A 12283-nucleotide genomic window follows, 5' to 3' on the forward strand; every position below is an offset into this window, starting at 1 on the left:
ATTACATTCACCCCCCACCATCTGGCCTGGGCTTGTGAAATCCTACCAACTGTCCTGGCTTGAGACAATTCACACCTCGTTAACCTGTAATTATCCCTCTCTCCATTTGCTCCGTTTGGACCTGTAAAGACTTAATTACCTGCAAAGACTCACATTCAAAATATCGTCTTGCATCTTTGACTTTGTCCATATATATGTTTCTGGAACCTACCTTTTCATTCACCTGAGGAAGGGGCAGTGCTCCGAAAGCTAGTGATTCGAAACAAACCTGTGGGATTTTAACCTGGTGTTGTAACTTCTTACACGTTCCATCACCCGACCTGTCCATCCTTGTGGTGCACTGTTCTGCCATATGAATATTCATTTGGAAATGACCAAAACTCTTCATTACCTGACTGAAAGATTCTAGAATGTCGGTCAAACAACATTTCCTCGCCCTCTCCCATTACAGCTGATAAACAAAAAGTATTCCTTTTTGTTCCCGGATGCATGCACCAAAGTCCGAGCGACTAATCTCTAATTACTGGAAACTTCTGTGGACGATCCAGGTTCAACCCGAATGCCTCCTGCTGGAGGAGACACAGCCACTTATGCGCACGCGCTAACTCTCACAATGACAGGTGCCAGCTTGGTCAACAACGTGCGCACGCGCGGCCTTATTGCCCCTGTGGCGCTCGGTGCGCATGTGCACGCCGGTCGTCCAAACAGAACCCAACCGTCAGAGAGCGAGCCGTGGCGCGAGCGCAGGACTGCGCACGGCAGTGAGTACCGGGAGACGTAGGGGGATCCGTGAGGGCATCGGCAGCCCCGGGAGCGCCAAGGCTATGGCAGACACCAGGGAAGATGGGCAGACTCGGGGGGGCGATCGGCAGCACGGAAGAGATAGGGAGACCCGGGGCATCGGCAGACGTAGGGAAACCCGAGGGGGGCATGGTCAGCTCCCGGAGACATGGGGAGATCCTGGGGGCTGGGAGAAATGGGGAGCACCGAGGTTATGGGAGACATCAGGAAGATAGAGACTAACCGGCGCCCGAGGCGTGAATATGACCCAGCAATCAGGGCGGCCGGGGGCAAAAATGTAGCGAGTGGGAGAACAACCGAAGTGGAGCCGGTTAGGAATATGGGGCAGGGAGTGCCGGGTGGAAGGCGTGTCTGAAGGCATCGAGCAAAGCGGCGGAGCAACTCCAGTGATAGAGGCGGCGTAGATAGGGCGAAACATCAGTGTATACAGGTAGGCAGAGAAGGGGTGCCGCCATGGTGTGTTGGCAGGGTGGAGGGTAAGCGCTCCCCATGTAACAAATATAGACTGGTTCCAATAATTAGAAATCCAATAATTATATATATATTTTTCAACTAGAAATGTCTGGAATTTGGTTGAAGCTAACTATGACAAAAAAAAACATAGTAGCCTTTTAAAGCGGTGCTTCATGCAACGACTTGTACAGAATGTTGGTTGGCCTAATAGATTATGGGGTTCATGCACTGCTTTCTGTAAGTATTATTACTGGCTTGAATGTTACATTGCCGTGAATGTGGTTTGGAGAATGCAATATTGCGATAGCTGTAGATTGGGAAATGCAATCTGTGAGTGAGGCAGAGAGGCATCACTACCTGCAAACAATAACTTTACTTGTGCTCATTCAAGTGGGGACTGAACTCCAACGGAGTCACTCGCAGATTTCGATGCATCTTTTTTGCTTTTAAAAATAAATTTAGAGTACCCAATTATTTTTTTTTCCAATTAAGGGGCAATTGAGCGTGACCAATCCACCTAAACTGCACTTTTTTTTTTGGGTTGTGGGGGGGATACCCACGCAAACATAGGGAGAATGTGCAAACTCCACACAGACAGTGACCCAGAGCCGGGATCGAACCTGGGACCTCGGCATCGTGAGGCTGCAGCACTAACCACTGCACCACCGTGCTACCCTTTTTCGATGTATTTTAGAGGCATCTTGCTGTGTGCACCAAGAAGTCTTTTGATCTGGTACAGTGGTGCTTCTGTGCCTGAGAGACAACGATGGGTTAGAAGCAGATGATGGCAATACAAGAATAACTTGCATTTAAGACGCTTCACAGAAGTGTCACCAAAAAAAAATGACATGCAGCTGAAGAAGCTAATATTAGGAGAGGTGACTTAAGAGCTTGATCAAAAGGTAAGGTTTCAAGCAGAATTTTGAAAAGGAGAATGGAGTGGAGAGATTTCGGAAGAAATTTTCAAAGCTTTGGGCTTGGATTTTGAGGAGAGGAATTAATGCCAGCTTTGAAAGTAAGTGGACAGATCATGCAGAGTGGGAGCCTTTTGCAATGTCAGCTAGCATAGGTTGTTGATGCTTGCGAGCATGGAGTTGAGAGAGCAGAAGGTGGGTCTGCAAACAATATCCGAATGGAGGGGGCAATAGAAAAACTGTAACACGATACACTTTCATGGATATGACATGGGCAGGTTTGGTCAGACTGACTTAGAGGAGAGTGGAGAAGGAGTGGCAGCTGAAGTGATGGTCTTGCTGTTTGTGAAAAAAATATGTCCATTATCTTATGCTTGGATGAGAGAGACTGTTTGTAGTGGTGTTCACATTTCTGAATGATCCCGGAGTTGAATAGTTTTGATAAGAGAGAAAGGCCTGACCATACTTCCTAAATGTGGCCTGATAATGTTTATGATTTCCTGAGGAGATTTATCTTTCCCTATTACTGTCTCACCCTCTCATGATAGGAACAAACTTTTCCCTCAGGGATAGTCAATCCTTAGGACGTAAATGTATTTGAGAAATGAAAGTGAAACTTATGTGGTTTCCGCATTTTGTGACGCGCCTTGTTGTAGTACTTGCTACTGCATGTTTACTGTGCACATATGACTGTACTTTCCTGTCCAGCTGTCTGAGGGTGACTGGAATTTGAAACTGAAAGATAGTTTCAAGCTTATTCAGAGGAAATGCTGAAGTTGTCATGTCACATCTGGGAGGGGACGTTATTGAGGCAATCTTTTTGTACCAGTTCTTTGTGAATTTCAGCAACCAAGAAGTAAGTTTATCACTGTAACTGAGCGGAGTGAAATGGCAAGTGAGTGAAGGTATTTTTACCTTCATCTTTACATAGGTTCTGGTATCTATGAAAAGACTTTGTACACAAACATCTTTCAACCTTGACTCGTCAGGGGCTATGGGTTCAAGCTCCACATAAAGTCATGAGTGCACAATCTAGGTTAGCAGTTCAATGCATTGTCATGGGTACGGAACTTTTGAGGAATGACCGGAAACTTTGTCTTAATCTTGCTTCCTGGTAGGTGCTGACAACAAGGAGACTGGAGAAGGCGGTTTACGGGGTTATTTTGGAAGAGGAGAAGGCGCTGCTGGAAGGGATCAAAGCAAAGTGGGAGGAAGAGTTGGGAGAGGGTATGAAGGAGGGGTTCTGGTATGAGGTGCTCCGGAGGGTGAACGCCTCCACCTTGTGTGTGAGGTTGGGTCTGATACAGCTGAAGGTGGTATATAGAGCACACCTTACAAGGGCGAGGATGAGCCGGCTCTTTGAGGGGGTGGAAGATGTGTGTGAACGTTGCGGGGAGGCCCCCGTTAAACACGTTCATATGTTTTGGCCCTGTCCAAAGCTAGAGGATTACATGAAGGAGGTTTTTAGGGTAATCTCTAAAGTGGTGCACGTGACACTGGACCCGGGCCCTCGGGAGGCTATATTCGGGTGTCGGACCAGCCAGGGTTGGAAATGGATGCGGAGGCAGATGTTGTAGCCTTCGCCTCGTTGACCGCCCAAAGGCAGATCCTGTTAGGGTGGAGATCAACCTCTCCACCCTGTGCCCTGGCATGGCGGGGGGACCTGCTGGAATTCTTGACTCTTGAGAAGGTCAAATTTGAACTGGGGGGGGAAGGGTGGAGGGGTTCTGCAACTCACGGGCATTATTCATCATACACTTTCGAGAATTGGATTACATCGAACATGGGGGGAGGAGCTGGGAGGGTTGGGGGGAGAGGGACTGTATGTGATAATGGCGACCATAGGTGATTCCTGATTCCTTTTTGTGATTTGTTTATGTTAACATGCGGGCCAATGTCTGGGGTTTGGTGGGAGGATGGGATCGTTGTTATTGATATGGGAATTGACATTGCATTGGTTACTGATTATTGTTTCTTGTTGGGTGTAAATTTGGGAGAAAATGTGAAAAATGAGGAGAATAAAAATATATTTTAAAAAAAATGTCTTCCTGGCTGCTTACTGAAATTGAGCACAGAATCAGGCCATTTGGCCCACCAGCCCATGCTGATGTTGAGGCTTTCCCATCTTTTCTCATCAAAATATACCATGATAACCCATTTCCCTCCATTGTTTGCCTGGCATCTCCTTAAATGCATCTGTGCAATTCACTTCAATCCCTCACTACCATTTGTAGCTGGTTTTACATTCTCGTCACACTTTAGGTGAAAAGATTTCTTCTGAATCCATATTGGATTATCTCATACTGATTAGTTAAGAAGATTAATAAGGAGGGAAAATTAGAGCACGAGTGAAAACTAGCTAGAAATATAAAGATAGATAGCAAGAGTTTCTGCAGAGACTTAAATAAGAAGAGTTAAAGTGAGCATTGGTTCAATAGAAAGTGAGTCTGGGAAATTAATGGCAATAAGGCGATGGCAGATGAATTGAACAGACAGATACTTTGCATCAGTCTTCACTAGTGAGGATACAAGTACCATATCAGAAATCAATGTCAATCAGGAATTGGAAGGGGGAGGGAGCTCAGGAAACTTACCATCACAAGGGAAGTTGTACTTGGCAAATTGTTGAAGCTGCAGGCTGACAAATCCCTGAGTCCTGATGGGCTTCATCGTAGGGTCTTAAAAGGAGCGATTTGTGAGATAGTTGATGTGTTAATTTTCATTTCCCAAAATTCCCTGGTTTCAGGGAAGGTGCCTTTAAATTGGTAAATAGCAAATGTAACTCCTTTAATCAAAAACAGAGGGAGACAGAAAGCATTAAACTATAGATCAGTTATTAAAGATGTTTGGCAGCTGCCGATTCGGGGAAACCACAGATTTAAACCAGGGAAGTGGGACGGAAATTTTCGGAAATCGGAGGAGAAGGGGATTTGGACACTAAAAGATTTGTTTCTTGGGGGTCGATTTGCAGGATTGATGGAGCTGGGAGCGAAGTATGGACTGGAGTAGGGGGAATTGTTTAGGTATATGCAGGTTCGAGATTTTGCGAAGAAGGAGGTACAGCTTCCCGGTGGAGCCGGCCTGCACATTGCTGGAGGAGGTGCTGACGACAGGGGGACTGGAGAAGGGGGTAGTGTCAGTGGTTTACGTAGCTATTATGGAAGAGGAGAAGGCACCACTGGAATGGATCAAAGCAAAGTGGGAGGAAGAGTTGGGAGAGGGTAAGGAGGAGGGGTTCTGGTATGAGGTGCTCCGGAGAGTGAACGCCTCCACCGTGTGCGCGAGGTTGGGGCTGATACAGCTGAAGGTGGTTTATAGAGCACACCTTACAAGGGTGAGGATGAGCCGGCTCTTTCAAAGCTGGAGGAATACTGGAAGGAGGTTTTTAGGGTAATCTCTAAAGTGGCGCACCTGAAACTGGACCCGGGCCTTCAGGAGATCATATTTGGAGTGTTGGACCAGCCGGGGTTGGAAACGGGTGTGGAGGCAGATGTTGTAACCTTCACCTCGTTGATCGATCTCTCCACCCTGGCCTGGCAGGGGGACCTGCTGGAATTCGTACCTCTTGAGAAGGTTATGTTTGAACTGAGGGGAAGGATGGAGGGGTTCTACAATTCACGGGCGTTATTCAGTATGAACTTTCAAGAATGGGATAACGTCGAACATTAGGGGGTTGGGGGGAGGGTGACTATGGGTGATTCCCGATTCCTTTTTGTTATTTGTTTATGTTAACAAGCGGGCTGCTGTTTGGGGGTTTGGTGGGATTGTTGTTGTACCCAACAAAGTCCAAAGAAGTGCAGGGTCGGTGGATTGGCCATGATAAATTGCCCTTAGTGTCCAAAATTGCCCTTGGTGTTCGGTGGAGGTGTTGAGTTTGGGTAGGGTGCTCTTTCCAAGAGCCGGAGCAGACTCAGGGGGCCGAATGGCCTCCTTCTGCACTGTAAATTCAATGATAATCTATGATTAATCTAGGACAAAGGTTCGGCACAACATCGTGGGCCGAAGGGCCTGTTCTGTGCTGTATTTTCTATGTTCTATGTTGTTGTTGATATGGGGATTGACATTGTACTCGTTACTGATTATTGTTTATTATTGGGTGTAAATGTGAAAAAGGAGAATAAAAATATATTTTTAAAAAAATGATGTTTGGCAGGGTACTTGGAAATATCAAAGGCAATCAGGCAGAGTCAAGATGGTTTTGTGAAGTGGGAAATCATGTTAAACAATTCTTTGAAGGAGTCACGTGGGGGTTGCACAGTGGTTAGTGGCACAGTGGTTAGCACTGCTGCCTCACAGTGGTAGGGACCCGGGTTCAATTCCAGCCTTGGATCACTGTCTGTGTGGAGTTTGCACTTTCACCCCGTGTCTGCGTGGGTTTCCTCCTGGTGCTCCGGTTTCCTCCCACAGACTAAAGATATGCAGAGAAAATGCTGGAAAATCTCAGTAGGTCTGGCAGCATCTGTAGGGAGAGAAAAGAGCTAACGTTTCGAGTCCGATGACTCTTTGTCAAAGCTAACAGACAGAGAAAGTGGGAAATATTTATCCTGTGGAGTGAGAATGAAAGATGATGTCTGCACTGACCCTCTGAAAGAGCACCTAGGCCCACTCTCGCCCCCCCTACCCAAGTAACCCCCCGAATCTGCATATCTTTGGACTGTGGGCAGAAGCCTCCTGATCCTCTGACTCTGAAGCAGAGTGCTGCGGTCTCTGGGACTCTTACCTGCCCAGACAAACGACAATATAAATTTGTTGACTGTAATAAAAAATGCTTTGGCTAAACAATTGGGCATAGATTGAAATAAGAATAAAAACCTAGGGAGCACATTCATTTTGACAGTTTGGATCCTGCCCACTAGCATCAGGGAGAGATTATTCCACCTCTAAGTTTGTTTTGATCTTGCTGATGAGGCTTGAAAAGTTCAGTTTGTGGAATAAGGCCCAGTAATGGGCCACGCGGATCACCAGATATCGGAAATTAGAGGGTGACAAGCGAAACGGCGGTGAACCAAGCTGAGCCCCTCTGGCTGTTGAGTTCACTGGAAAACACTATCTTTTACTGACATTTAATTTATAGACTGAGAATGTGCCAAATCTCGTGAGTATCCTCGTAACGTTTTCTGTTGAGGAGACCGGATCCATAATATATGAAAGTAGGTCATCTGCGTATCGTGAGATCCAGTGCTCCTCTCCCTCCCAATGTATTCCCCTCAATCCCATCTGACGACCTCAACGCTATCGCCTGAGGTTCCATGGCCATCGTGACGAGCAATGGAGAAAGTGGGCAACCCTGTCTAGTACCCCTGCCGCGTGGAAGTATTCAAAGGAGGTCATATTTGTATGAATGTTAGCTTTCGGGGAATTGTACATCAAACAAACCCAGGAGGAGAATTTGGGGCCAAAATCGACCAAGATCCCAAGAAAGTAGTTCCTCTCCACCTTATCAAATGCTTTTTCTGCATCCAAAGATACTTCAGGTTCCCAAGCAGATGAGGGAGATTGGATGATGTTCAAGAGATGTCGGACATTGGCCGCTAACTATCTACCTTTGATAAAGTCTGTCTCAACCTCCAATATGATATTTGGAAGGCATGGCTCCATCCGAGTTGCCAGGATGTTCGCCAGTATCTTAACATCAGTGTTAAGTAGTGAAATGGGTCGGTAAGACTCACAGACCAGTGGGTCCTTGCCCTCTTTCTCGCAGCACAGAGATTGTGGCTTGGGCCAGGGTTGGGGGTAGCGGTCCCCTAGATAGTGAATCATTGAGCATGTCCAAAATTAAAGGTATTAGTAGCTCTGAAACCCTCTTATAAAATTTGCGTGGAAAACCATCAGGACGGGGGCTGTGCCAGATTGCAGCTGACTGATACATTTCTGTATTCCCTCTGGGCTTAAGGGGGATTCCATTTCCCGTTTCCTGCCTTCCTCAATGGTTGGGATGTGTAAACTATCGAGAAACCTCATTATCACCACATTTCTAATCCGCTCTCCCACCCTGTGCCGCCCGGGAAGCCACCTGAGCCACAGTGCATTTTGGCTTCTGCCCTGCAGTCTTTCTCCTTCTTGCAGGTAGCAAGTATCTTTTGGACATGTATGTGAGCCTTCCTCCTCAACCTCCCAAAGACTTGCTTCCCAGTTCCCCAACAGTCACAAACCCCCGTCCCTGAACCTTGGCTTTTTTTCCTAGGATATAACCATATTCTGGATAAAGCTGCCCAGAAAATCCACCTTTGGACACCTTTACTGTCCAAATCTTGTGAGCTCACACTTCAGCTCAGGGACATTTAGCCAGAGAGATTTGAAATGGAGATATCTCCTGCAGTTGTGTTTACTCAGGTTGCTTTCACCATCCACAAAGTTTAGTGTTTCAGACACACAACCTGCTTTGCCATATTTGAGGTTAGCTTTATTTAATTTATTAAAGTCTTTATTTGTAGTGATATCAAGCAGTTTAATTAGTTATGCTTGAGGTTTAATAAATACAGTACAGGTATACTTTCTGGTCCTTATTTAAACCACTACTCTTGTTTAGAGAAAAACAGAAACCGTAAAACTCATTAACCAAACACCTGTCTACTTAACTAATGAATATCTCTGGTCTGAAGGGCTCAGTTCTTGCTGTCTGTTTCTCCCTCTCCCAAACCACTCATTCTGTTAAAGTTCAGAACAGTACCATGTCCCTCACTGCGCAAGAAACCCCTCACTCAACCAAATTGCCGAAGTAAGTAGTTCCCTGTCGCAGCACTATTGGATGAGCTGGATTTTGCACGACTTCATTGTGCATCAAAACCTCCTAATTGTGTGTCATCTCAGTCCCCTGTTTGATCCCTGAACTGTGCTTCATACCTTCCAGCCGGTTATAATCAAGACCTAACCCATCCCTTCCATACTCATCACGACCACGACCCTCATCCAGTTCCAAGCTTGACTAATCTAACACTCTCATTGCTGGTCTTCAAAGCTCAAGCACTTCATAAACTTCCGACATACCTTGAATTCTACTAGTTGCGTCTGTTTATCCTGTGCTAATTTCTACTTGCTTATAATCTGTCAACAGTGTCCTTTACAGGCTTCTGAGCCAGTTCCCTCATGACCTTGCACCACTTTCTACAAATTTCTCCAGTCCTGTTTCTCACCTCTCATCCTCTGGTCCTGCAGCTCCGACTTCTTTTGTGGTCAAGCATTCAGTCTTCATGCTGTGACACCCCGATACCCTGGAGCTCCTCCAAACCTACCTTTCAAATGCAAGTTACATCACCCCCCTTAATCTTGCTGTCTGACCTCTTTTTCTTTTTTGAAAAGTCGATTTGAGGAATTTTACTATGTTAATGTTGTAGAAAGTCAATTTTTAAATGGAACTTTATTTCACTCAAGTTCTTCGTTCATACTCAAGCCAGGTTTCTTTTTATAGATTGCTCAGAAATAAGTTTGAAATAATCCTGGAGCACTCATTGGGTTAGTTTCATTTAAACATTTCTTTTCACACTGCAATTTGGTGTCAGTTTGAAGGCTGCATAACTCCAGTGGTGATGATAAATCCTTCACCACCATAATTGAAGTATAAATGTGCCCGAAATGCAGATTTTCTGTTTCATAAAATTTAAGGATTGACCTTTATACAATATAATTGCATTCCGTTGTGGAACTGTCTACCAAGTTAGTTTAGTTTAAGTTCCTCGGGCTGTCTAATTTAATTCCACCATTCTTTGAGACGAATGACTTCATTTCTGGAATAAAATTCTTTAGGAAATTATTCTGTGATCTTCCGGATGACTGACACAAACTTGTTTTCATGTGGCAGATTTTACAGCACCATAACGAGTGACACAGTGAGGGAACAAGGTTAAATGCGCATCTTTTTGCAAGTTTTATTTTGTGACTTAATTTCTGGCTTATAGATCTTTCCTGATAACTAATATCCTACCAACTGAAATAAAGTTAGGAACAGAACTACCCAGAGGGTTGAAGAAGGTAGGTTCCAGAGGTTACATTATTAAAGCAAAGTTCCAAGTGCACAGGTCACCCTAAAGCTGAATTTACTGGATTCCAAAATTTTTGATCCCTGAGTGGGACCTCTGGACTTCGCAGCACAGCAAGTGTTTTTCATGGGATACAACCAAAAGAAATCCTAATGAACCTTGACCACAAAAACATGTAAGTTATTAACATCTAACCATAAAAGAGATTATATATAAATTGCCCACTCAAACTCTGTGTTGCACTCTTGTATACATCAGTGGCTGAACTTCAAGTATGATCATAAGATAGGTACCACCCATTTTAGCATCCATCTGAAATAAAGTAAAACTCACATCTGCTCACCTGCTACTCCTCTAGAATATGCCATGTAGCTCTCCACTGAATGTGTCTAAGTGGAAGACTATCCCAAGCATTGACCACTCCCTTTTTAGTTGCTTTTGACATCACTTGTAAAGTCTATCATCAGTTTTCCTTGACCTGTACCACCTTGTTCTTGTATCTTGTTACATGTTGAAACACTTTTGACAGCTTTTAGCAAATGATTGCTGATAGCTGATGCTATAGCTCCTAAAGGTAGCATCAGCTCTAAGTTTGTGCAACTTCAATATACTTGTATGTAGGATAGAGAAACCAGCCTTTTAGGCTTATCTTTATTCTTAGAATGATATTCATTCTCTGCACTGCAGTTCCTCCAGTAGGCCTTGCAAGGTTTCTGAGTGTTTGGGGGAAGGGGCAGGATTAGCTTTAAGTGATTAATTTTCTTTCCATTTCATATCTGAACAAACAATTACAGTAGCATAGACTCTGGGGCTTACTTGGAAATGGTGGTACTGATGAACACCTTGGAAGCTGCTCTGTGTGGTCAATGTGAAAACTTGTTAAGCTTCTCCTTTGCACAGAGGATACATATTCAAAGAATGAAGCCCCTGAGTATTTTAATATTGTTGATTTACTGTTATGAGTTAAAATACTGCATATGCACAATCCCAAAATTAATTTGCAGCACAGTTAGAGACTTTCTAATGAACTGTTAAACCAAGGCTATGTTTACCTGCTCATATAGTACTATTTAAAAACTAGCAAGGTAATTCGACCTTGCGGTGAATATTTTATTTTTCTATCCACACAACTAAAACAGTTTACCCAGTCATCCACCTCCTTTTTCTTTCTTGGACCGATTAGTGTTAAGATGGCTCCTGTGCTAGCAGCACCACCCCTGCTCCTGGCCACAACCTCAGCTGCAAGTTCAAGTTAGTTTACCTGTGCAGATTGCCCATCTTTAAAAACTTGTTGTTCTGTGCTTTTATTGTCCTCTTTGAAACAGCTGGTAGCCTAATTAATTTAACTTCACATATTCCTGGATTCTTTTGTGATCAGGATTTCACTGCAGCCATGGTAGTCTGCTGTACAACTCAGTCACTACGCGTTTTCAGATAACTTGCTCCAGCGTACAGTACCTATTTCCTACCTGCTGCTACTATCTACTAAACCTCTGACTTTCCTTCAATGTTCTGCTGTTCTTCAGTTTTGCTTTACTGCATTGAATCCTGGAGTTGAATCAACGTTCTCCTGGACCAAAGTCCATTTTGTGATTTTTGCCATCTACAGTGACATCCAATGTTGTGGTTGTGGTAATATGCCTGTAGATAATATTACATGTACTCAGCAGTGTGACCTCCCACCAGTAGGTGGCATCAGACATCAGTCAGGTGACATTCGGCTACTAGCAGAAGATTGTACGGCATACACTAGGACAGTCGCACATAAGGGTAGTTCCAGTCTAATGCAGTGTTTTTCAAACATTTTCCCGGGGACCCATTTTGACCAACTGGCCGACCCACGCGAGTTGACCTTCATGACCCATGCAGGCCGACCCACGCAGGCCGACGTTCGCGACCCACGCGGGCCGGCGTTCGCGACCCACGCGGGCCGACGTTCGCGACCCACGCGGGCCGACGTTCGCGACCCACGCGGGCCGACGTTCGCGACCCACGCGGGCCGACGTTCGCGACCCACGCGGGCCGACGTTCGCGCCCCTCGCCGGCCGACGTTCGCGCCCCTCGCCGGCCGACGTTCGCGCCCCTCGCCGGCCGACGTTCGCGCCCCTCGCCGGCCGACCTTCGCGCCCCTCGCCGGCC

The 12283-nt window shown here is 45.4% G+C and overlaps 1 protein-coding gene across 6 annotated transcripts in view; it reads left to right on the forward strand.

Moving 5' to 3' along the window:
- Positions 1–630: 630 nt before the first annotated feature.
- Positions 631–12283, forward strand: part of LOC140429667 (tudor domain-containing protein 7-like) — a 197622-nt gene continuing 185969 nt past the window's right edge. For 3 of the 6 annotated variants that reach the window (XM_072516953.1, XM_072516949.1, XM_072516954.1), the window contains exon 1: positions 631–761. Coding sequence is in view for 1 of the 6 variants with exons in the window: in XM_072516955.1 (XP_072373056.1) it covers positions 684–761 (78 nt within the window). In the remaining 5 variants the exon portion in view is untranslated. Of the gene's footprint in view, positions 762–1214; positions 1232–1367; positions 1492–12283 lie in introns of those variants that run through there. The other 3 variants (XM_072516955.1, XM_072516952.1, XM_072516951.1) reach the window with 3 other exon arrangements.

The sequence above is a fragment of the Scyliorhinus torazame genome, chromosome 9 (genome assembly GCF_047496885.1).
Source record: "Scyliorhinus torazame isolate Kashiwa2021f chromosome 9, sScyTor2.1, whole genome shotgun sequence".
NCBI classification, from domain to species: Eukaryota; Metazoa; Chordata; class Chondrichthyes; order Carcharhiniformes; family Scyliorhinidae; genus Scyliorhinus; species Scyliorhinus torazame.